This window comes from Pagrus major, chromosome 4 (assembly GCF_040436345.1).
Source record: "Pagrus major chromosome 4, Pma_NU_1.0".
Lineage (NCBI taxonomy): Eukaryota > Metazoa > Chordata > Actinopteri > Spariformes > Sparidae > Pagrus > Pagrus major.
In genome coordinates this window covers 27,126,613-27,152,135 of record NC_133218.1, presented here as the reverse complement: position 1 = coordinate 27,152,135, position 25,523 = coordinate 27,126,613, and the positions used below count along the sequence as shown (strand labels likewise).

General features: G+C 40.6%; 1 protein-coding gene across 1 annotated transcript in view; it reads left to right on the top strand.

The window, feature by feature from the left end:
- spon1a (spondin 1a) overlaps positions 1-24,757 on the top strand; it is a 70,860-nt gene extending 46,103 nt beyond the window's left edge. The window contains exons 7-16 of the mRNA XM_073464939.1: positions 4,568-4,632; positions 12,778-12,979; positions 15,867-16,007; positions 17,048-17,123; positions 17,234-17,416; positions 22,023-22,193; positions 22,287-22,454; positions 22,788-22,952; positions 24,235-24,501; positions 24,594-24,757. Coding sequence (XP_073321040.1) covers positions 4,568-4,632; positions 12,778-12,979; positions 15,867-16,007; positions 17,048-17,123; positions 17,234-17,416; positions 22,023-22,193; positions 22,287-22,454; positions 22,788-22,952; positions 24,235-24,501; positions 24,594-24,757 — 1,602 coding nt within the window. The remainder of the gene's footprint in view (positions 1-4,567; positions 4,633-12,777; positions 12,980-15,866; positions 16,008-17,047; positions 17,124-17,233; positions 17,417-22,022; positions 22,194-22,286; positions 22,455-22,787; positions 22,953-24,234; positions 24,502-24,593) is intronic.
- The last annotated feature ends 766 nt before the right edge of the window (positions 24,758-25,523 follow it).

Genomic DNA, 25,523 nt, shown 5'->3' with positions numbered 1-25,523 from the left:
TTCACCATAAACCACCATAAACGGCTTAGCTAATGCTCAAAAAGATGGAAGCATGTCTGAGGATTTGTATTCCATACAGAGCAATTCATATTAGTGTCAGAAGCAGTCCATTATGGTGTAAGGGTCTGTGACTCTGGCACTGAGCTGTGCTTTTGGTGATGAAGGAGGCTATTTGCTTGTAATGTGTCTCGATTTGCATGAATTCTTCAGTGACTGAGATGAAAACTCGGAGCGCTCAGCTCAAGCGACATACTGTAGGTGCAAAGAAACAGAAGTGAATACCAAATGCAAATGGCCCTTGAAACACAAACTTAGTGAAACTCAACTGGTGTGTCGGAAGTCTTCTTTTGCTTACGTGTACGCAACTGTGCAACTGCAATGTAACTGTTAACTATTAAACTAGTACATTTTAGCATTTAATACATATTGCATATTTGATGCTGCAGACCCATCTGCACGACTGACTGTCAATTATAAGGAAATAAAACATTTATAGAAATGTACTGAGGGGCAGATGAGGGCCTAGCTGGCCGACACTGTTCTGACAAATCTGCAAATTAATTATAAAACTCACCCATTCCATCAAAATGTCTAGGGAGCTACTAAGTGATGGGTTTCTGGTAATTAGTGAGTAATGATGTGAAGTATTGGATCACATCCTCTACAGTATATTGATCCTACAGAGACTTTCTACATTAGACTGAAGACTCACTTATGGCTGAGGGCAAAGACAGCCAAGAGTGAGATTCTACTCTGTACCCTGTTGTATGCACATGTAGGGAACATGTAGCTCAGTGGTGTGATATGTGTCATGTGTATGTGCATGCATATACAGTATGTGTGTGCATTTGTTTTTGTGTCCTTTAGACACTAAGGAATGGTAATTATCTCCCGTGTATATCTCCTCTGCCTGTCATAAGCTATACTCATTAACACTCAAAATATTGGTCTTTGTGTGTGTGTGTGTTAGAGAGGAGGGGGGGAGGGTGAATTAAAGTGTAAGACACAAGGTGTTTGTCATAAGCTATCCTCATTCTATCTCAAAAGCTCACACATTTGCACTCAAAACATCTCTCTCTCTCAGACAGCTCCAATGCAGTATATGGAAGCCCCCTCTTTGATAGGTAGACATCGCTGAAGGAAGTCCCCTCTTGGCAATTTCTTTAGAAAAACAAAAAGAATACATTTAAAGTAATATTATGGTGAAAGACCTTAAAAGAAGCTTTTCTATTTTATTTTCGTTTTTTCAAAATGACCAGAAACAGAGGTCCCCTCTTAGTTTGTGGAGAAATGTAGTGCCCTGTTGGCTATATTTACGTGTATGTGTGTGTGTGTGTGTGTGTGTGTGCATGTGTGACCATGACCAACATTACTGTGTTGGAAACCAATGAACAGAGTAATAACAGCGTCTTTTTTCCTCCCAGTGTCCTAAAAGACAGTTGAATGTAAAATATAGTTAACAGTTTATTTATTGAAAATATGGTACATTGGGTTGATTCTTCAATCAGTGCCCTTGACCGAGGCACTGGCTTCATTCTGGAGTTGGTAATCGGGCGCTGTACGTTGGCTGCCCACTGCTCCCATGGGATGGGTTAAATGCAGAGCACCAGTTTCACCATGTTGTACATTGTATAATATGTGATGAGAATAAAGATCGTTCTATTCTTCTTCTTTAGATATGGGCTAAATTTTCCAGTGGTGTCTTCATGACCAGAGGCACTCAGTGTGCCTGCTGATAACGTGTGAAGCTGGCATCAATTACATCCAATCACATCAGCTCCCCTGATCTCTGTTAAAAGCGTCTCCCCAACCATTATGACCGACTAACACTTTGGGGAAGGAGATCAGGCTGTTCTCTCCCAAGAAGAAACAAATATTCACATCAGCGTGGTGTTTTTTAATCCATAGTGGAGGAACATATTTTCCTCACCTCTCTTCACCTTCAAAGCAGAATCATGCTTTTTTACAAAATTTTAGGAGGCTAGGCTTCATTAAGCCCATATGGCCATTCAGGTCTAGTTATTTTGGGATGTTCAAGGGCAAAACCTTGAGAGACAAAGGGAAAGAAACCTGTCTGTTGTTTCTAGGGTTGCAGGTGCAGAACATGAAATGTGTCCTTTTCAGCAGTTATGAGTCTCATCTTGACAGTTCAATTTGTTCTGCAAACGGCTGCCAAAAGACTAAATTGTGGGCTCAGGTCTTTTTTTGGCTTGCTCACTAGTGATCCTTGTCACTGTCTTGGGCGCTGCCATTGTGAGCTCTCTGTTTCTCTAAAGGTCTCACAGCAATGTTCGCTAGCTCTATTCCTCATCAGACCCATATTTCCAAGCTCCTTCCTTTTCACCTTCAGCCAGGGAAATTGGATGTTGAAAACCTCTGTCCTAGATCACATTTAAGAGACAGATGGTGTGGTGAAAACAAAAAAGGAAAGCTGTTCCTCTCTGTTTAACCTGCAGTAACTTGAGAGGCTGTCACAGCTCTCATAATACAAACTTTATTTGTATCTTTAAAAAAGATAAACATATTTCCCTTTTCCCCTTTTTAAATTAACCTGAGAACCTGAAATAAACGTAGCACCTGTCAACTGCTATTTATTGTAAGTTTGCAAGTGTCTCAGTAAATATGATTTAATACTGACTGAAATGTTTACCCAAAAGTGTAAGGCCTCCCCAAGAATGCAATACTGCGCTGAATGCAATGTGTCATGAGCACATAATATCTGAATCCTTACCACAGGCACAGCCCATCAGTAACATCCTTGAATCTAAAACAGGATTAGTCCGCTGCGCTTATTATCAGTCTGTCAGACTTGCTGCAATGAAATTCAATAACACAGAGCAAGAGACGGGGCAGGGGAAGTATGAGGACCACATGAAGTACATCATTGCAACAATTAAGCACATTATGAATATATTTACACACCTTTTCAAAGAGAGTGATTTGAATGAAATGTAGTTGATTTCCTTTTTTTTTTGCATTTTCTGAGGAGAACGTTTGTTACAATGTTTTCTGATGGTTTCAGAAGGAAACAGTTGAAGAAGCTATTGACTGTGTACGCTTGAGATTGATCAATCCACTACACACGGGCAGGATGTGATGTTCACGTTCAGTTTGCCTCGAGGCGTTTTATTAGATTAGTTATGATGTTATTGCACTCCTGCGTATACCTTATTTTTTCTTTGTGGTGAACAAAGTGTGTGAGTTTTCTGGGGCACTCACTGTGGAAACGATTATGGGTGCTTTCAGTGCTTGGCGGAACTAGCGTAAGTATTAAAGTGACATAATAACTGAAGCAGCGGCAGCACTTTACAGGCTTGAGAAGTGTTATTAGTGTTTGTAGTATCTATCTTCATGAATGAATGATACCTGCCGCTCTAAGAAAGAGGATTGGCGTCCTTTTACTATAGAAGACACTGGTTCCGGCCACATTGGCTGGGCGAGCAGCACATGCACGTGGCGTACAGCTTGCTTTTCACTGCGGCGTCCATGTTAACAGGTTAGAGCAGCCACGCTGGCGGTGTGAGTGGCGCTTCCTGTGTGTGTCAAGCGAGGCTGCAGCGTCATCTAGAGATTCAGAGTCTTGTTTTTGCTGTGACGCATGCGGTTCTTAACAAAAATAGACCCGAAAGCGACCTATAGTGCCATATCAACATCATAACAGCGTTTCACTCCAGTTTTAATGTCTGTACACACAACAGGAGAAGGGCAGTTTTTTTTCCTGTGTACTCTCACAGAACAATATGTGCATTAACTTGAGAGAACCTGCTGGAAATGTCAACAGTGTGACACTATTATTATGTGTTGTTATTAACATATGATCATTCGTGGACTTTAAGATGGAGAGAATTATCTGTTGTATATTTATGGCACACTTGCTGCAGAAGCGTCATTGTTCTGTCAACTTTAGAGGGTTATGAGTTATTTTTCCTTCTAGTTGTATGGCTTCAGTGGCATCGGATGCAAAATCAACACTGTTTTCAAGTTATGCTCAACTGTCTAAAAGACGTATGCAGCCTTCAAACTGAGGCCAACCCTCTTTGTGTTCTGGAAAACATCTGTTCAAGAGTTTGTGGTATGCTGTCTTGTTATTTGAGGTTTAATAATATTCTTTTATCAGCCATAACTTTCTTCACATAGTTTGTCAGAACAAGTATTTTGAATTTGACTATTTGAGCAGAAACTACTATTTTATTCCACTCCAAACTTCTTTCAGTGGTCCTTTGCCTTCACATAATTTTGAAACTTGTGTGAAAATGTTGTTGGCCTTCTCTTAAACCTCCTGTTTCCATTTCATTTTTTTCCTCTCAAATTTAAATTAACCTTTGATCTGTCGCACAGTGCTTTTTTTTTCTATGTTGAAGTTGCATTTTTGGCTCTTCTGACCAGACATACCGTCTTCCTCTGCTGACCGTAATTATTTTATAGATTATAGGAGTGTTGAAATGGAAAAAGTCTTTCATTGATCCCTTTTTAATTATTCCCCTGCGAAGCGTGATTGCTCAAGTGTTGGTTATTTCGGGAGACTGAGATTGAAATTTTTTGTGTCCTTTTATCTGTCTCTCTGCAGGGTGATGACGTCCTGACAGTCATCAAAATGAAAGCACAGTGGCCGGCCTGGCAACCACTTAATGTGTAAGTAATATTTCCTGATTATCATAATAGTCACCACACATCTGAGTTTTATCACAAATTGTAAATCATTTTCATCATCTTCCCCTTTATTAAAACATATACAGGCACCTTCTAGACAGTGTAAAGTCAATCTGTGGAGACTTGAAACCTGCTGAGGTCTAACTCTGTTTTCACTGATCCTATTAAACCCTTATGATTGATTCATAGGGGTATTCTGTGTGGGGATAAACTGTTCATGATACTCAAGACCAAAGGCCTAATAATTAAACATCTGGTGTGGAGTTACCTTGACGGAAGAACAGTCTAGGATTGTATTATGTATGAATTAATAAAATTTTCATCATTGTGTTATGCGAGCAACTATGTCCAACCTACAATCCTATGTAATATCACAAAAAGTCACTATACAGTGCTATAGATATCAGAATAAATTCAATTTAATCAATTGTTTTTCAATTCAGAGTAGCTTTATTTGCAGGACAATATAAATGTGTGTTGTCTAAGCATTATAAATCATATAACAAGTAATAAATTAAACCAACAGATCAGCAAATCGTAAAAATACATATTAATAATCATTTAAAACATCATTTTAGTTGTATTCACTCAGATATGTGTGAAATAAGCACAATATCAGTCATCAGGGTTCAATACCAATTAAATCAGCAAATTAAAAGTTTTTATACCTCAGTCTGTTCCTTTTCTCAGAGGCTGTGGCATGCTGTTACATATTTTGCTGATAATAATAGGCACTTCTTCTCTCCAAATATTATTGGCACGTTTGTGCTTCTGACAGGGTGCTAAAATGCATGAATATTTTTGAACATTTGGGGTAATATGTTTCCCTTATCAGAGTATATTTTGGACATGAGAGAAGAAAGCCGGTCTTCATTTCTAAGAGGTCACAGCGATGGCACAGACTCCGGTCTCTGGGTAGCCAGCATTTTAAAAATGTCTTCCTTTTTCACTCTCAAAGCGGTGAGGCACCCGAGTCTGTTTATTTGGTAGAATTTTCCTCTTCTTTAGATTTTTAGGAATTATTTGGTATTTGGCTATGAAATCTCTCTGTTTAGAATTTGAGAGATTTGAAGTTTCTTTTTGTTGGACTGGATTGAATAACCAGTCCAACCTGTGATCATTTTTACAAAGATGTCTGAGAAAATTACATTATTCTTTAGTACCTTCGAGGTAAGAGAGCTATATGGAAAAAGAAAAGAGATTACATTGGAAGATATGACAGTGACATCGGGGCTGATGGGGAATGGATCTTAAATGTTGTATAAAAAGTCACACTATTTTTGTTCTTTTGACTTCTAAGTAAAAAACATGATGTAACAGTTACATTTCATACATTTCTGTGTGATTATAAACAGGATAACGTTTAAGTAGTGTGGAGAAAAAGGAGTTGTATAAATGATTCACAGCAGACCAGCAACAGGGGGAGTCTGGGATTACAACAGCCTCAGATTTACTTCTAATGTTGAAGTCCCTCTAGCACTTGTCTCACTCCTGCAGTGAATTTCTAATAGGCTGGACTTCAATCATTATTGAGCAACTGTGTTGGGTCTGCAATGGTTCTGTGATATATCTGTGCCTATTTTAATATAAAATTTGTGTTTGACATGCTTTGAATTTAAGGTCTTAATAAGTAAGTCACTTATCTGCAGAGGAATGCACTCATTAAAACGTGTGGCGCAGAAAATGTTCAACACATTAAAATACAACTACAGTTTGTAGTGAATGAGCTGTGACACTCTCTACAACTAATAAACCACTTTAGATGATTCTGCAAGTCCGAAAATTTTAAGGCGTCCGAACAAACGTTAAGAAGTTAGTCTCCAAAGTTGCACCCAGAGATTGCTGATCAGTGAAAAACCCAGCTCAAAGGTGTCCTGAAACTGCCGTCTACACCCTGCTCACAGTGTGTGTGTGCTCATTTACTCCCAAATTTATAAAAGCCATTTAATCTCTTATTCATGAGAAAAACAAGGAGCTTGTTGACTATGCTTGCTCAGAAGAACTTCAGTGGTAGAGGCCTCAGTGGTGCGGTGTTGTTTCCTCAACCACAGGGCCTCGGTGAGGGCCAAGTGTTTGGTCTCCAAAGGGACGAACACAGCCAGGAACAGAAGCAGTGATATCCACCAGGCCTAATTAGCTTACTCTGTGCTGTATGGGCAGCCAATTAATTGTTTCACACGGTGATCGTGTGCAGCGCATGCAGGAGGGAGTCAGATCAATTTCAGGGGCTTGTAGCAAGAAAAGGGAAAGACATTTTGTATAGATGACTACATGGAAGTGTCCTGACCACATTTTACTGAACCAACTGGAAGATGTACTTAAGTCTTGAAAGAGTCTATAGAGAGCTGATTAGCTTTACATACTGTAGCTGCATAAAAAATGCATAAATGCATATTTATGTCAGCATGTTTCACAGTTGATTGTGTGTGTGTTTGTGTGTTACTGCTCCAGAAATACAGTGTAAATATGCATGTTTGGGCTTCTCTCATCGGGTTTTTTTTGTATTTATTTCACATTTTTTAACCAGGAAGTCCACGGTGCATAGCATGAAAATGCACATATGTTTGTGCCTTCTCTTGTACACATGTGTATGTATAAAAAGAGGTTAACACAAAAACGGGCAGTCTTCAGTTAAAGCTTCCAACATGCCTTGCTTTTTGACATATGTGAAGGATGAGAGACAGGAAGAGAAAGAAAATAGCAGTTATTAAGAATAAAATGCAAAAAGTGGGATTTAAATACACTAGTAATGCTTTTTTGGGTCAACGTTGTAGTTAAGAAACGGTTTGTGTACTGCAGCTGCATTCTGTAGAGTGAACCACAAGCTTTCAATTTCATTTGCCTATAAAGAGAAAAAATGATTGCTGGAACAAAGGGCAAAGCAGCAGAGATGTAGAGTAAGAGCAGAGGTGGGAGATGAGAAAAGAATGAGGCTGAAGAAGTGGCAGCCATTATCACACATATTACAGCAGAGTGTCCACGAGAGTGGCTCTCCCGAGACCTTAAACATAATAGTGGAAAAAATAAACTTGAGTACAGTGGGAATTTATATACCAGAAAATAAGGTACACTAGACAGCTCCTGAAGAGATGTGTCCATATGTTTCTGGGTCACTGGACTTTAATGACTACAGCCCAATAGAACAGGAAAGGACACAGACTTCTATGTCAGCAATTCAACAATGAAAGTGACAAATTAATAAAACAGCTGAGGTTTTATTTTTTAGTATTTACTTTATTACTTAAATCATCAACGGAATGTGAAAAAATAACAGGTTTGACGTTATGATCTAAAGCTCCTGTGCTAGCAGTGTCAACACAAACGCACATCTGGTCCCCGAGCTCCCAGTCTGGACTGCTAGCTGCTAACGGCAGTTAGCAGTTACGCAGATGATATGCTGCTCCATATTTTCTTTGAGTATGAATTCGACATGTGGCCAATTCTAACATATTCCACCTTTAATACATGGTAATTGCTACAATTCGTTACGTGGAGCACCCTCACCATGACATCACTTCCAGGTAGAAAACTGGCTGTTGATTTCCTTTGCTGTTACTACGCTCTTGTATATTTTTTTAAGTCAGTAATGTTGTCCATCTCATCTTTGTAGGCTCATGCAAATGACAAAATTTTTTATTTTAATCTAAAATTGGTGAGTTGACTGAATAAATGTCACAACTCCTCATGGCTTCCTCACCACATAGGTGACTGACACAGTCACTGTTCTTGTCTATTGTCAAACAAAATCAAAAAATCTGTTTCAGACTGTGGTGGGAACAAGTAATGCTTAAATTATGCTTCTTCAAAGATCCATCCCAACGGATCAGTATGTAAAGAAAGGTTCTAGGCGGTGTATCGTAGGCAACTGGATGTGTTTCAGTTTGTTGAAGACGTTTCACCTCTCATCTAAGAGGCTCCTTCACTTCTAACTAACTGGAGAGAGTTGCAGGCTTTTAAACTCTGTGTGGGAGTGTCCCTACAGAGTCATTAAGCACATGTGTGAGCTCTGACTTTCAGAGTCGAACCGGCTTTCATGTGGGTTGCTAGGGCTATGTGAGCCCAGGTGTGAATGGTTGTTAAGCTGTCTGCGGAGGGAACTCAGTGCTGCATTGTAGGTGGGTGATAAGTAATGTCATAGGCCACCTCCTCTGTTCAAAGATGGTCATTGCAGTTTGACTGAAGAAAAGAAAGAAGAACGGTGTTTTGGGTAACCACAGATCAGAGAGGAGCTCATGTGCACACCTCCAAAACTCTCAACAGCCTGTTTTGCGGATTTGCACTTCAAGGAAGTTGATTAGTTGATTTAGTTCCTGTCAAGAGGTGTGTTCGAAAGGGAGACACAAACAAACACGATGTACATCATACAAGTATCAAAGTAACTGTCACACCAACGTATCTGGGTGAACCGTGTATTGTTCACCTTTGTGCAGCCTGGAGACGTATAATTCCAGTCAAGTCAAGATGCTGTTTGGCCAAGTGGATGTGTTGTCCTATAATAAGACATTAGGTGTACATGTCACTGTACAATACAGCCAGGCTTATTTTTCAGAAGAATAAAATGACCTTGAACAGACCATGTGAAAAACAACCTACACGCATATATATATATATATATATATATATATGTATGTATGTATGTGTGTGTGTGTGTGTGTGTGTGTGTGTGTGTGTGTGTGTATATATATATATATATACATATATGAGTGAGAAAATGTAATACGTTGGAGGAGCATCCTTTAAATGCAGGGCAATTTGCTCTCCCAGCCTCAGCTCCCTTCAAGCTGTAATCATTTGGACAGAAAGCATGGTGTGTAATGATGGCTGTCTAAATTGCTCTGTACCTCTGGAGAGGCAGACGATGAAGTATTCTATTTATTTCTTTGTCCACAAAGATGAAGAGGAAGTCAAGATACCGTTTAAGTTATATCATTTTGGTCCTTACAAAAAACTACCTCCGACTTTCTTTGTTGCACCGTATCCTCCCACTCTCTATAGTCACATTATACATGACAGTGTCTTCCTCCTTTAATTTCCCCGCTAAATTTCTCTTCATTATTCCGACCCGTATGCCACTTTTCCCACTTTAAACTGGATTAAAATGGTTTCATCCGTGACAGCTGCAGCACCTCCATGACGTTCAGCTGGCTCCTTATTGTCTCCTCACTCCCACTCTCTCTTGTCAGGCGTCTTCTTAATAACCACAGGGCTACTTTGGTGTACAACGGGTTACATCTGATTAGCAGCTAAAAAATTTTTAAAAAAATAAGCCCGTTGTCAGCGGTGTGAAATAAGGAGCTTTTGAAGACAAGACTACAGCTGTTAATGAGCTGCCTTTATTTCTGTCACTCTCAGAACTACTTTTTGGGGTTGTTGGAATGGTTTCTCTCCTCTCTCTCTCTCTCTCTCTCTCTCTCTCTCTCTCTCTCTCTCTCTCTCTGTGTATTATGTGGTATAATAGTCAAGCAAGCCTTGTCCCACTTCTGTGCAACCAAGTATTTTTGCATACTTGAAACATATGAATCGTAATATTGTGGTGCTGATAATGTATTGATGATCAGATTGAGCTTTGAAGCACTGCTTTATGAAACCTGTCTGCAGAACAATAAATGCTCTCAACAAAATATTTCAAATGAAAAATCCTTGTCGGGCCGTTTTATGGATGTTACAGTTTTGTGCCATTTATTTTTGAAGGCAGTGTTTCTCTTACCTTAACCTTTAATGACTAAATTTCTCAGAAAACACTGAATTGTATCACAGCCAGTTTTTCACCAGTTAAAGAAAAAAAATAAGATGAAAACCAAACTTGATGACAAAAATATTCCCATGGTAAATCATCAAAAAATCTATATTATGGGATTAAGAAAACAAAATTATGGGGGGAAAAGTAACAGTTATAAAATACAAATACTTATCTCATAATTGTAACTTTTAGCTCATAATTACGACTTTTATGTCATAGTTTTTACTGTTTACCTCATAATTTTGACCTTTTACCTCATAATTATGAATTTTGTCTCATAATATCCACTTTTTAAGTCATAGTTATGACTTTTATCTCATCATTTAGACTTTGTATCTCATCATTTTGACTTTTATTCAAATCATTTGAACTTTCTATCTCATAATTGTGACTCATTATCTCATATCTTTTTTGTCATGGCTAAGTTATCATCATTTCTTTTCTGTAGCTGTCAGAAATGGGCTACGATAGATTTGCCACCTCCACAAGTAAATGTAAGGGAATGAATGTGTAGGGGAATCATTAGGGCCTGATATCCATGTAGCAACACCATAACACCTACTAACATGCATGCACACAATTGCAAACCAGAAACAGTGTTTTGAGTGATAAAAGTATTTCACTGGGGTTATCTAGGGCGCTTAATCCGTTCCTCATTTGCTCCCAGACTCGCTCCGTCTCTCTTCTCCGTCAGTTACACTTTGCCTTTTTGTAGAGCCCAGGTAGCTGTCTGAGATAAACCTCGGATGTGCAGTACTCACTGAGCAGAGGCCCAGGAGTGTCGAGTCAAGTTGTGTGTTCCCAGGGGATTCGGGCTATTTCACATCCTCAGAGGCCATCATTAGCAGAGTGCGCGAGGGCAAGACTGAGTTGGCTGAAGTCAAATGGATTTATACGGGCATGGTGACAGGTGAAAAGGAATCCCTGGCTAATTGTCAATGCCGCAGCAAGAATCTCCCCACTCCTAATTAATCTTGTATTGGCTGAGAAAATTCTTGTAATTAGTTTAACTGTCAATCACTGGTCAAGACAGATGGCCAGAGGTGTGTGTGTGTGTCTCCGGTGCTGGAACAGAGCAAGTGCGGTGTGGAGATAAGTGTGGTCTGGCAATGCAAGTCTGGAATATGTCAAATAAATAGATGCCAGTCTCTATGATTTGTAGGCACTACAAGTGCAGAGTGTGGAGTTTAACACTTCCAGGCGAGCTTCACATCCATTTCACAATGTTCCTTTGTTTCTTTCTGTTTTCATTTTCAAAAGGTGCAACAACTAGAGCTTCCTTGCGTTTCTGACATAGGTTCACTGTCTGAGCCTCATGTAGCTGTTGAATGCTAACAAAACTATTAGTCTTTGTTTCAACGATAAGATGTGCAGCGGTGTGGAGAAAGCGAAGCAAGGGAATCCTGAAGATCGGTATCAGGGCCAATGCGAGAGTATTTGATTGATTGATCAGTGTTGGCTACAAACATGATTAAATGCTCATCCTTTTACTCTGTATGCAACTGTATTTTGTGCACCTCAGCCTGCAATTGTTGCAGCGCTGCCCTACTTTATAACATCAAAAATCAGAATATCAAATACTCTGAAAATCAAAGTGTGTTTGTGAATAATTATTGAGGTGCACCAGCAACTCTGAGTTCTGACAAATACTGTATATGTTCTCTGAGCTTTGACTTTAACAAATGTGTTTCAGGAATTTCACAAGTTGTTTCATATCATGTCAGTGATTTGTGTTAATGAACTAAATCATGTTGAACCATGACCTAAAGGATGGCCTGCTAAGTTCAATCATCAACAGAGGTCCTGACGGGCGATTGAGGAACATTTTTGGTCTGATCTAAATTCTTTTGTCTCCTGTGTTCATGACTTGAAAACTGGTGGGAAAAAGGGTTTACAAGGATAATCTTTTTAACTTCCTTTTTTTTTCCATCTGTGAGAACAGGTGAAAAAAAAAATCCGGAGAAAAAAGAAATCCATGTGTGAAACCAAGTGAAAAAAAGGTTGTCAGGAGAAAAAAAGAACCTTTTTCTATTATTCTGCCAAAAGTGTCACACATTTAGTTTTCTTTTCACTTAGTTTCACACATGAAAAAATATTTTTTCTAAAGAACTTAGAAAGATTATCCTGGTGAAAAAATTAAGTCATACACATTGGAAAGAAAACAACTTAGCTTAGACTTATATAAATATATATATAAAACGGATCACAAGAGAAAAAAAAAATCCTCATTTGTCCCTTGGGGCTTCCGTAGTTATCATCTACTGCTGTGTATGCATTTATTTTAACTATGTAGAAATGTGTTTAAGGATTCGACCTTACCACATCCCTTACTCACATTTCCGAACTGCTTTGATCCACTCACTCCTCAGTCTCACCCTCCTCCGCAGGCGGGCTGCCCCCTCAGCTGAGTTCTCAGTGGACCGGACCCGCCACATCATGTCCTTCCTGACCATGCTGGGGCCCAGTCCGGACTGGAATGTGGGTCTGTCTGCTGAGGACTTGTGTACCAAGGAGTGTGGTTGGGCCCAGAAAGTAGTCCAGGACCTGATCCCATGGGATGCAGGCACCGACAGTGGGGTTACGTACGAGGTCAGTCAACTCCTGTCGTTAAAAAAGTAATCCTGACGCTTCGGGTTTCCCAACTTGCCAAATACTGATTCATAATAATCACAATTATTGAAATGTAGCTTTTACACCTGATAAATATTTAGTGAGGGCCTTTAAAAATGTTATTAAAAACTTGGAGGGAGACTGAATCATCTCTTACTATAATCATGCAACAAAAGCAGCGGTGTCCCTCTGAATGTGTGTGACTCATCTCAGGTTACAATCTACAGCCTCACAGCGATCACAGCCTTTTACAAACTGTTATTCTCTCCGCCTTTTACCCGCTGATAACCTTCCTCCTCACTTTCATACCCAGCTGAGTCCGTCCTTCACTCTCACATTTTGACCTTGTCATTATACCAACCTCTTCTTCTTCGTCTGCCCCTCTGCTCGCAGTCGCAATCACTCCCTCTTTCACCTCTTCACATACTGCCAGTGTGCAACAATTCAAGTGTCATCACCCGTCCAATTCTCCTTTAACAGCCTCGAACGTCTCCCCCCCCCACCCTCACCCTGAGGTGCTGTCTGCTGCATGTTGTGTGTCTCCAGTCGGCTCTAACAGATTAGGCTGTCGATGATGACATGTGTGAAACCTTTGGCTGATCCCTCGTAGCGCATAGATGAACCCGCTGAACCGCGCTCTCTTGCTTGTTTTGGCCGGCCTCTGCAATAATTTCGCTCTTCATAGTCCTCTTTCTTTTATTCGATCTTGTGCTTCAGCTTGCCTTCTGTGCATTATCCTTTGGACAGCTCCATAAGACTTGACAACACAAAAAATCTGCAAAAACTGTGAAATGAAGTGGCAGAATTTGAATCGTGTACAGCAGGGGTTTTTAAACTATGAGATGTGGCAGAAGGCACAGATTCTTTATGGGGTTTAAGGGACAGGCTTTCTTAAAACAACAGGAAGTTAGTAATCATTGTTTGACCCGTTGATTTGACCCACTTATCAACGCGGCCAGCTGATGGAGCTGCAGCAGTGGCCATGACACACAGCTTATGAAGGCAATAAAGCTACTTTAACAGCCTGGGCATCTAAGGCCCTGTTCACATTTGGTGTCGACACGCGCCCTAATTGATCCAATCACAAGTGGACAGGTCTAAATACAGGTGCAAATACCCCTAAGATGCATCAAGGACACATTTGAGATCCAACCTCTGAGACTACATTCGGCGGGGGTCTGGGCCACATGTGACCACATTGTTTTAGCAGTTTGTATGCACATGTGTCCTGGGCCACTACTCAACTGACAAGACGAAGAAGCCACAACAACAGGCAGAATGGATTAAATGCTGTCCGATTAATTACATGTTTTAGCTCCCCCTGTGCAGAAGACTCCCTTACAAATTGCAGGATTTCAAGAGTTGTTGCATGAGGAGAAACTTAAACTTTGTGAAACAGCTAAGCCATATTCTAAACAATTGGTCCCTTTGTGTAGATTCAGCAATAAATACAATACATTAAGATGTTTCCATTCTTGTAAAAAGGTACATTTTGAGACTTGTGTGAGCAGAAACTCTGTGTACAACACATCCTTAACTATTTGGGCCTACTTGTTAATTCGGTACATGTAAAAAACATTGTATTCTTTTGTTCCAGTGATGTAGGTGTATATTTCCATTTCAATCAGGAGAGACTAGTGAATGTAGTAATAACAATATTTATTACAGCAGATGATGTGAGATAATGAGTCAGAAGTCTTTGGCGCTTAGACTCTGCAGGGAGATTTCATGATCGTAGGGCATCTGCTCTGAGCAGCAGCAGCAAGAAGGATCCCCCCGTGGTGCCCAGACACTGGGGGTGGTGGCTGATGACTCTTCTGAGACATATGGGCTGATTGACATGATGAAGCTGATGAAGCTGTGAAGGCTGGGCAGTGATGGGGAGGTGGAAGGCGCACGCAAGACAGCAGCATGAATGAACAAGAGGCAGGAGACAATTGTATTTAAAATGACAGCCGCAAGATGATCGGCTAACAGCGAAGGTGTGTCGCTGTGCTATTGGATGGATGTGCACGGCTGATGTGTTGGATGCACCTACTGTAAGTCACTTTAGATAACAGCATCTGCTAAACAAACATCATGTGAACTGAAGAGACTCCCACAAGTTTTGTGCTTGTTCTTGCATCGACATCTAAAACATGTGGGTGTGAAATATCCACAAAATAAAAGTTGTCCATTTTTCTGTTTAAATGACAACCTTCACAAACGGTACCATCCGTACAGATCACACGCGTATCATGTTTGAGCTTCTTAGAGAGATCAATGAAAGAAACCCTCTATCCAAAAATACACGGCGCGGCGGAGGAACAGAGGCTATTCTGGACTCAGGGTGGGACTTTGGCTCTCGGTTTGTTAAAGACGCAGGACTGTAACAGAATGATGAGATCCGTCCTTTGTGCCATTACTTTTACTGTGTCTTCTAATTAGTGGCCACTCATTACCCTTCTCCCTATCTCACAGTGTCTCTCTCTCACACTAACAAAAAACACTTGTGCTATTTCCCTGTGTTTTTTATGGGTGGCCTCAGCGGGGGGGGGGTGAAGGATGAGCTGGTCTTCAGCCTCCAGACAGCCTCTGGCGGGGATGCTTCTATCGACCCCACGCTGGCAGACCTTTTACTGTTGACTAATAAGAGCATCTCCCATATAAACTACAGCACTCCTCCACAGCTGCACTCCAGCTCTGTGATCTGTCCTCTGCGTGACTTGTGCTGCGTGTGACTTTGACTGACTTTGTGCTCATTGTACTTGCACAACAGTATTTTTCAAGCAAATCCTGACAGTGTGTTATTTTTGAAATCCCAAAGATCCACAGCTTTGCTTTTTTTTCTCTCTCTCTTTTTTGTCTTTCTGTGTCCTTCTTTTAGTCTCCCAACAAGCCCTCTGCGCCCCCGGAAAAGATCCGTCCCCTGACCAGTCTGGATCATCCGCAGAGCCCTTTCTATGATCCTGAGGGGGGCGCCATCACTCCCGTGGCGAGGGTGGTGGTGGAACGCATTGCCAGGAAGGTCTGTTTTTACAGCTCTTGCTATATTCTTGGTAGCTTTTCAAGGATAATGATCATAATGTAGGCATTTGCATAAAGCATCACAGCAAGCAAAAAAAAGGTCCTTGTTTGGGTTGTTTTGATCTGTTGGTGTGATTACACAGTCTCTGAAAAGATCCTTATGTTCTTTCAGCTCAGCTCCACACCTTCTCTTCACACCTACACTTAGTTCTCTCAAAGTATATATGTGCACTACTTGACGTAAAAATTGATACTGGCATCTCTTAATATCTGTAATCATTGTGAGGTATCAAAGCTTCAAAAGTAGAGATGTAGAAGAAGGGAGAGAGACATTTCTTTTTTGGTGCTCAGCAGGTATAATGATAAGTTCAGTCCTGTACTTCCTGTATTTAGGTGTGCTAGGTGGGAGTAGTGTTTCACAAAGTGAGAAAAAATCCCTGGGACACCTTTCAACAAGTCTGCTGCTTTCCGAATTGAACAAAAACGAAATGGAAGCTCTCCGAAATCTGATTTATGTCAGTTGTTAGTAGTGGTACAGTAGTAAGTGATGAGCAAGTAAACACACTTTATATCCAGAATAATAAATTACATAATACCTCAGTTGTGTTGTGATGCAACTCCAAAAAGAACTTCAGCCAATAACTTGACAAAAAGCATTGAAAAACGTCAAAGCTTTTATGCCGGCAGGTACTAAAATTCACTCTCTATAAAATACAGCCTTTCTCTTATTATACTTTGATGGGTGGTGAAACACTCTCTGGGAACTCTGGCTGCCAACCAGAAAGGGATAAAAGGTTAGCAGTCCTTCAGTGGCATCTAGAGGCAGCTGTGGGGATTTTGTTATTGCTTTATTCATTTGCCACAACCCATTTTTCATCATTTACTTATACAAACAACACACACATGCACTCGGTTTACACTTGCTGAATGAATGTACATTCATTCTCGATCCTACAGTGAAGAGAATGTGTTAAGAGAGCTGAGCAACAGAGAACCATACAGAGTGTGTCTCAACACCGCTGTGTGTCTGTGCGTCCACAGGGGGAACAGTGCAACATCGTGCCAGACAATGTGGATGACATTGTAGCGGATATCGCCCAGGAGGAGAAAGAGGAAGGTCTGGACCCTGCTCTCATTTCTCTCTCTCTCTTTCACACACAAGATTAAAAGCATAGTAAACAGTTGTAGGCTGTATATCGTATCTATACTCCACTCTCCATCTTGCAGATGATACTCCTGAGACCTGCATCTACTCCAACTGGTCTCCATGGTCAGCCTGCAGCTCGGCCACTTGTGAAAAGGGCAAGCGGATGAGGCAGAGGATGCTGAAGGCCCAGTTGGACCTCAGTGTGCCCTGCCCACACACCCAGGACTTTGAGCCCTGCATGGGGCCTGGATGCAGCGATGAGGGTGAGTGTCTTTTCGAAAGACTGGAGGTCACTGTGAATGCAAGGAAAACAAACAAGTCCGTGATGACATAAAAAAAACATCTGAAATAATTCTCTAAAGGTTCAACGCCTTTTTTTTTTTAGAAATTTTAGGGTTATTGCTTCCAGTAATGTTTTGACACTCTTAAGAAGCGAGTGCATGTTTATAAAAAAGCCTTTATTGCTGTAGGCCATCGCTAATGCCCAAAGTACCTTTGTACAGCAGCAATTAAGAGTGAGCAGAGGCAACAAGAGCACTTTGTTTATAAGGCAGGCTTTTAAATTTTACAGTAAGTCAAGGTAAATTGCATGAGGTCATCACATTTATTTTGTAAGAGTAATTCACCCAAGAAACAAGGTCTGCTGTTCTCTGTTTTTCTGCTGGTTCATGGTGAAGAAAATTGGTAAAGGGTCAAACAGCCATTTTAAGCAGGTTTACCAGTGTTAAAAAAACCTGCATATACACGCGCATTTTGGTGTAAAAGTGGTGTATATGTCTTTTTATCTCCCTACAATCATTTTTACCCTGGATGCAGCAGGTTGGGTGAAGATCAGACAGTCTGTCACTCTTTGTTTTCAACTGTTTGGTTTAATTGAATGACTTATGAAACATAAAGACTTTGATGACCCTATTTTCTTCTAAAAAAAGGAAGCGTGCATGTACTCATGGACGAGAGGCTTGTGACAGCACAGGATGTAAACATTAATTGCATCCTTGATGGATAAAAAGCACTACGTGTGAGAGGATAAATATGTAGTTTTTATTTTGTAGTAAACTCTCGGTCCCTTTAAGATGAATCCATTGGTTTGAGTTGCCTGTTGGTGAAGCGAGCCGTTGATTGCTTTTTAAATGGCAGAGAGATTGTTCTTTTAGAAGGTCGTTATTTGTGCTTTGTTTCACACTTATTGCAGAAATTTTAAGGCCCCCACTTACACTAATATGGCAAAGTTTATTTATATAGCAGCTTTTATAACTAAGTCACAAAGTGCTTTATCGGGCAAAAAAGATCAAAACACTTCAGCGCTGCAGTTTAATAAAATCTGGCAAATTAAAGTGCAGAAAATACTACAAGAGGCAAAATAGGCAGCGAAATAAACAGTATAAAACCGTTTGAGTCAGCCAGAAATCACATTGGCCATAGACCCAGCCTCACAGATTATTCCAATTAAATGTGCTGAGATATTAACTCCTGCTTCCTCCTGTTTGTGCCCATAACACACGCACACTGGCATCCTTCTTCAGTGTAGCCTGGCTGGCTGCCTACACATATTAAATGGGACCAGAATAACATCTTGGAGGGACTACATATAGCAAGGGCAATAATTTCTACATGGTTCATTAAATGTGGAAAACGAAGCTGAAAGTTGGCATTTTAACCTCACAGTCACTGTTTCACTTCAAATCCAGCGAACTGGAGCAACAAATGTCACAGTCTTAATATTTACCTTCTGCCACTTTATCTCCAGACCCAAGCTCATCTGCTACTGGATCCCAGAATTATGAGATTCAAATCAGTCATTGCTGGCTTTTATTAGTCATTTTGTCCCATGTCCCATTTATCCATTTAGTTATTTTTGACATTTTTAAATTCTTATTCTTATATAACTTTTCATAGCAGAGACGGTCTGCTGGAGAATGTGGTGACAGAGGGATACGGTTAGAGCACATTATAACTATTATGTGATATCCATCAAAAGTGTTTATCTTGTCAATGTGTACTTTCTGCACAGATGCAGACATGAGGTGTGTGTAATGTGCACAACATGATTTACTGTGAGATTTGAAAGATGTCTCTCTGCTGTCTTTTTCTGATTTATTAATAATAGATTCAAAAGCATAGTTTGCCTCAAGAAACTTAATCATTATCTATTTAATGGCTCACTGTGCTTGAGCCTAAAAATTTTCCCTTTGGACCCCCGGGTCTTCATAAAGTGATGAACTACTGAGCCATGGCTATTGGTTAGATAAGCTGGTTCATGCATTACTAGTTCATCTTTCATCCCTGCATATGTTGAGTCTGATGTAACCATGTCATTAAAAACTTTTGTGAAAAAGAGAAATAGTTTTCACCTGTATCCTCAGCTAAACTGGAATATAAACTTCTGATTATTCTTGCCGGTGGAACTACAAACAAAGAAACGAAGCAACATGATCCCCCACATATAGGACTTCCTCTCCTTCCTGTTGGTTTGACAACGAATGGCTGGAAATTTATGTTGACATGAGAGAAAATCTGTTGTTCTGTGCGGCCTACATAGACAGCAATAGTGCCTTCTTGTGGCTGTCACTGTGTGTTGTTTTAATGATCTTACATTATTCTAAATTTTTTAATATATAATATAATATTATAATATAAGCATTACAACTTTTTGAAGAAGAGATGCAGCTCGGAGCAATTTACACTGAGAGAAAATAACAATTAGAGAGAGATCGTCAACAGCCCGTATGCCACGAAGGAATGGTTGATTAACTTTTAATTTAGCACAAATAATGTATAATGAAGGCAGGAGACTCAAGTCTGACTTTCTGTCCTTGGATCCAGAGGGAGACTGTTCCCAGAGGCAGCTTCACTGTAGGGCTTTTATGCCTCTCACTGTTTGGGTGCAGTGAGCAGTAGAGAGAAAGATCTGATGGCTCTATCTGGGACTTATAGCATATGTATAAGCCTTATACTCCGGGGGCAAGTCGGTGAATAGATTTATAGACAAGTAAGAGGATCTATCCTCAGACTAACTGGAAGACAGTGCAGGGACTCCTGTCTTTGGTCCACTTACACTGCCAGCAGCATTTTATACGAACTGTGACGGATTTTTAGAGATTTTGCAGACACCTGACATTTATGCACTGCAGTAATCTAACCTACAAGCTTCCTCTGTATCTTGGGTAGAAGTGGCCGTTTTTTAATGTTCAGAAATGACTGTATGCTGATTTAGTTACATTCTTTATGTGCAACTAGAAAGTTCAGACCCACATTACACACATTTAGCTAACAGCCTGTTCTTTCCTGCAATGTAATTTAACTGACATAATGAAGTTAGACAGTGGTGGAAGAAGTAATCAGTTGACTTGACCACGGTTTGGAAAAACTGCACTACAAGTAATAGTCCTGCATTTACTTAAATAAAAGTATGTAAATATGATTTGCATAATGCACTTTAAGCATAAAATTAAAAGTACAAAAAAATGCCTCTGTCATCGTTTTACTGTTATATATGATGTTAGGATAGCTGCATTAATTTGTTTATGTTGCATTTTACTGCTGTAGATTTGGAGATACATGGTTTTTACTGGACATGAAGGGTCCAAAGTAACTAAACCTAGTAAAAAGCACAATAATAGTCCCTTTTCACGGCAGACATCAAAGCAGGAAAAGCCCATCTGTTACCAATAACATTAACAATGGCTTTAGTCCACTAAGTGTCTCAGTAAGCTACTGTATGTCACCGAGGGAGCATGCACAATATCAGAGCCCTGGAAGTAGCTCACCTGAATAGAATACAGCCATCACTGATGTTATGAATTTCACCTGTGCGTGTCCTGCTCTGACAAATCAAAATGTCTGCCGTGAAAAGGGTATATTGCCTCTGAAATGCTGTACAGTACAAGTACTTAAATTTGTACTTCATTACAGTACTTGAGTAAATTTACTTTAAATTCCACCACTGGTTGATCATAAGGGCAAAAACTAGAACCCATGTGCCTCACTTCAGCTACCAGTGACTTGTTGAGCAGAACTTTTATTTTCAAGCATTAAGTCTAATTGTTATAGTTACACAAAAAAGGGACCCAAAGGCAACACACACACACACACACAGAAGCAGGAAGGTAAAGAACAAAGAGCGAGCTTTAATGGTAAGCTTAAATGAAAGCTCCAAACTCAAAAAAATCCAAAAATGTGAGTCACAAAAGGGCCGGCAACGAGTAGAATCCAGTAAACCAAACACTAATACAACAACAGAGGAAAAACCATAAAGCCATGGGGAAGAAATCCGAGACACAGGGAACAGACGAACTCACAAAGAGTAAGAGAACAACACAGGCTTAAATAGACGGGGACTAATCAGCAAATTAAACACAGGTGAACAGGAAACAAAGACCAAACCAAAAACTCAAACCATGACATTAATGCTATCAGATATCATGAAACTTCAACAACACTGCAGAGCAGCTTCACCAAGTTCAACCCCACAAGAAACCATGAAAGTTTGTTTTTGCTATAACACTGATGAGTATCAAAAACAGGAATATAAACACAATGATCCACTTAACAACCCCCAAAATGACGAAACGAGCTGTGTGTTGTGTGTGTACCAGTGGAGCAGATGGACAGAGAGACAACTAAATGATGCAACAAGCTTTTGAACGTTACGTGTAATAATTAAACTCATGACTATCAATCACACATGAAACGAGACGTTCAGGTGCAGCAGTTTTTTCTCTAGTTGTGTTCTTCTTCTTCCAGACAACTGATGTCTGCTTAGCTATAAATTCACATCATTTTGAGTTTAACATTTTCTGTCAGTGAGCAAAATCCCTGACCTCTCTTCAGGCTTTCTGACTTCACCTTCTTCGTCCTTTGACTCTTCAGATGCCTCCACCTGTATGCTGTCAGAGTGGATCACCTGGTCTCCGTGTAGTGTGTCCTGCGGGATGGGCTCACGGTCCCGGGAGCGTTACGTGAAGCAGTTCCCTGATGACGGCTCGGTCTGCACCCTGCCCACAGAGGAGACTGAAAACTGCGTGGTCAATGAGGAATGCTGTGAGTTTTCCCTCCTCCTTTTAAGTCATGTTATGGATTTATTGTAAGTGGCATTGTGGTTTATCGTATCTCTTCTTTCCCTCTTGCCCTTAGCTCCCAGCAGTTGCCTGGTTACAGAGTGGGGGGAATGGGATGTCTGCAGTGCCACTTGTGGTCTTGGCATGAAGAGGAGAGAGCGTTTGGTGAAGATGCCTCCTACAGATGGCTCCATTTGTGGGGCAGAGGTGCTAGAAGTGGAGAAGTGCATGATGCCAGAATGCCGTGAGTTGCTGCGTTTTCAGGACCACAACTTTCCCGACACCTCCCACACTTCAAATCTGGAGAAAAAATGTCTCATTAAACTGCAGGGCACAAGGGGCTGGTTACCCAACTGTAGATCCATGAAAGTAGCACTGATGTGACAATACATTAGTATTTTGTTTTTAAAAAGCACTAATTAAAACAGAAACTGAATACACTGATATGAAACAAATTGCCAGCTGCAACTCTTCCTATTTCTTTTCTTTTAAAAAAGTGATTTGATCAGTTGCAGTGAAAATATGTCATGCATGTTAACTCTGGATGTATGTGTTACTGTGTGACTGTTTTGTGTAGATACAATCCCCTGCATGCTGACTCCGTGGTCTGACTGGAGTGACTGCAGCGTGACCTGCGGGAAGGGTTTGAGGACACGACAGCGCAAGCTCACGTCCCCCGTGGAGCTGGGAGACTGCACAGAGGAGTTAGAACAGGTGGAGAAGTGCATGCTGCCAGAGTGTCGTAAGTAATAAACATCTCTGTTTACACACCCACATGCTGTCTATATATATGTGTATATGTACATGTGTAATTTATGTAAATGTAATGATAATCCTTTGTTATGCAACCTGGTGCTTTAATGCAGCTACATAAATCACAGATGTAAGTTACTTCACAGCACAGAGAATAGGAGTACTTCTGTGTACCCGTTTTCAGATTTTCAGTAATTAAGGGCTTGCTGGTCTATATGAGTGGTAACGGATTCCTGTCAAATGCATGAAATAGCCTGACAGACAGGAAATGCTTCAAATGAAATGTCCTATCCTAATATTTGAAGGGATTATAAATAAATACCTTTAAAATAAGTGACATTAGTTAGTCAGTAAGTCAGAGCTGTAAGACCGCAGTGAAATGAATCAAAATGTGTTTAAAGTCACTCAGAAACAAGTTATCCATCACGTAGTTTATCCTGGCACCTTATCTTCCGAGTTTCAAATGTCCTGCTCTGTACATGGTTTGGTCGCAATAGACCACCACAGCAGCCATTTTCCTCTGACATCACACTCCGGGTGGGAGAGATTATGGCAATATTTCAAGGTAACACAACAAATTTGATAACCGGATTTGTTTTACCTTGAAATACGGCCCGATGTCCCTCCAGATTTTTACTATCCATCATCTTTTGTAGTTGCTAATCAACCAGTGAAATGACAACAGTTTGTCAGATTCACCACGTGTATACGACGTGCAACCTCGAAAACATCAGCATAACGTTATCCTAACATTTGAGCTTCCCACCCTATGATGAGCTGTGTGGTTATAAAAAGAAGAATTACACTCTTTAAACAGAAATCTGTCGCATCCTTAACCCACTATCTTGATATAAATGATAACTTGACTTCACCAAGAAGTGAGAAAAGCCGTTGCCAAAGTGAGAAACTTTCAGGAGAAACACAATTTCTCATGATTTGTGTCCCCCATAAGGATTGTAATTTATGTATAAATCCATGTTGTTGTTTTTAGGACTTTGAGTTGTTAATACTATGATTTATTCATGTCAGGGCTTATTAGTTTACAGTAGTTGTGAGGATGCTACATCATACGCATGTGGTTATGAGAAAACAAATCACACCCTCTGGCAAACCAGAAAACTATTCTCCGCAGTGCCGCTGTATAATTTAAGATAAGACACAGTACATTCCCTGGACGTGGATTCATATATAATCCATGACCCACAGTTGCCCCTCTCTCTGTCACAACTTCCTCTAAACCCCTTTCTCTCTGTTCAATTCTGTCTCTTCAGCCATAGACTGTGTCATGTCTGAGTGGACTGAATGGTCAGAGTGCAATAAGTCCTGTGGGAAGGGTCACACGATCCGGACACGCATGGTGAAGCTGGAGCCTCAGTTTGGAGGCGACCCCTGCACTGAAACCATCCAGAGGAAGAAGTGTAAGATCAGGAAGTGCAACCGAGGACAGGCCAACAGCGACGAGAAGAAACGACGCAAGGAGCAGCGCGAAAAGAGGAGGAGCAAAACGAGCAGAGCCGACGTCACCTCCGAGCATCCAGGTTGGCCCTCGCCCTCGTCACATTCAGAACTACATCAGCGACATTATAACGACTGTCTCTCTCATCCCTCTTTCTTGATTTCTATCTTTTAGGGTGTAAAATGAGACCGTGGTCGAGTTGGACGGACTGTACCAAGCTGTGCGGCGGAGGTATTCAAGAGCGGCTCATGACAGTGAAGCAGAGGTTTAAGACTGCCCAGCTGTCCAGCTGCAAGGACAGGAAGGAGATCAGGGCATGTAACGTGCAACCCTGCTAGGAAGGAGTCGGGGGACTGGGGGTTGGTGCGTAAGGGAGGGAGGGGATGACAGTGGGGCTGGGGACAGGACAGGGCATGGCACACTGTTGCACAATGATCCAATGCACTCCGTTTATGGCTGAAGCAGCACATACTCGAATCTGTGTCGGTTAAATCCAGAGCTCAGGTCAGTTATGCTGAAGATCTCACTGGAAAACTCTGGATTTAAACTCGGCCGATTCTTCTGTGCTCTCCAACTAGCTCTGATACACGTACGGCTCTTTTGCAAGGTTACTGTAAACTTGTTGTGGTATAATATATCTTGAAAAATATAATTATGAACTATAAATTGATTTAATAATAAAATAAAGACCTGTTATATCTTGTGGTATCCTTCAGTAGTACAGTATATTCCAGACTTTTAAAGCACAGGTGCCCAGCCATTCCAGTGTTTTATATGCCTTCAATTGTTCAGTTGTTTCTAGGACACAAAATGCCCAGTTGACTTTTTACCCAGCTATATTGTTGTACATGTAGATGCACCACGATTGAGATCTCTATGATTTTGAGCATTACTAGAAGATTTTGTTATTTTTTTGCTGTGGAATTTTTTGATAAGAATGTGTCCCAAGATTCTTACCAAAGTCTTGTGTAGATGTTTTCTAGAGCTCTTCCCCTCCTTTTCTTTATCTCTGTTCCTCTAACATATTAATATTTTGGAATAATATCACCTTTACAATAAAAGTGAACGTGACAACTTGTCACCGGGGTCTGTCTTTTTATTTGG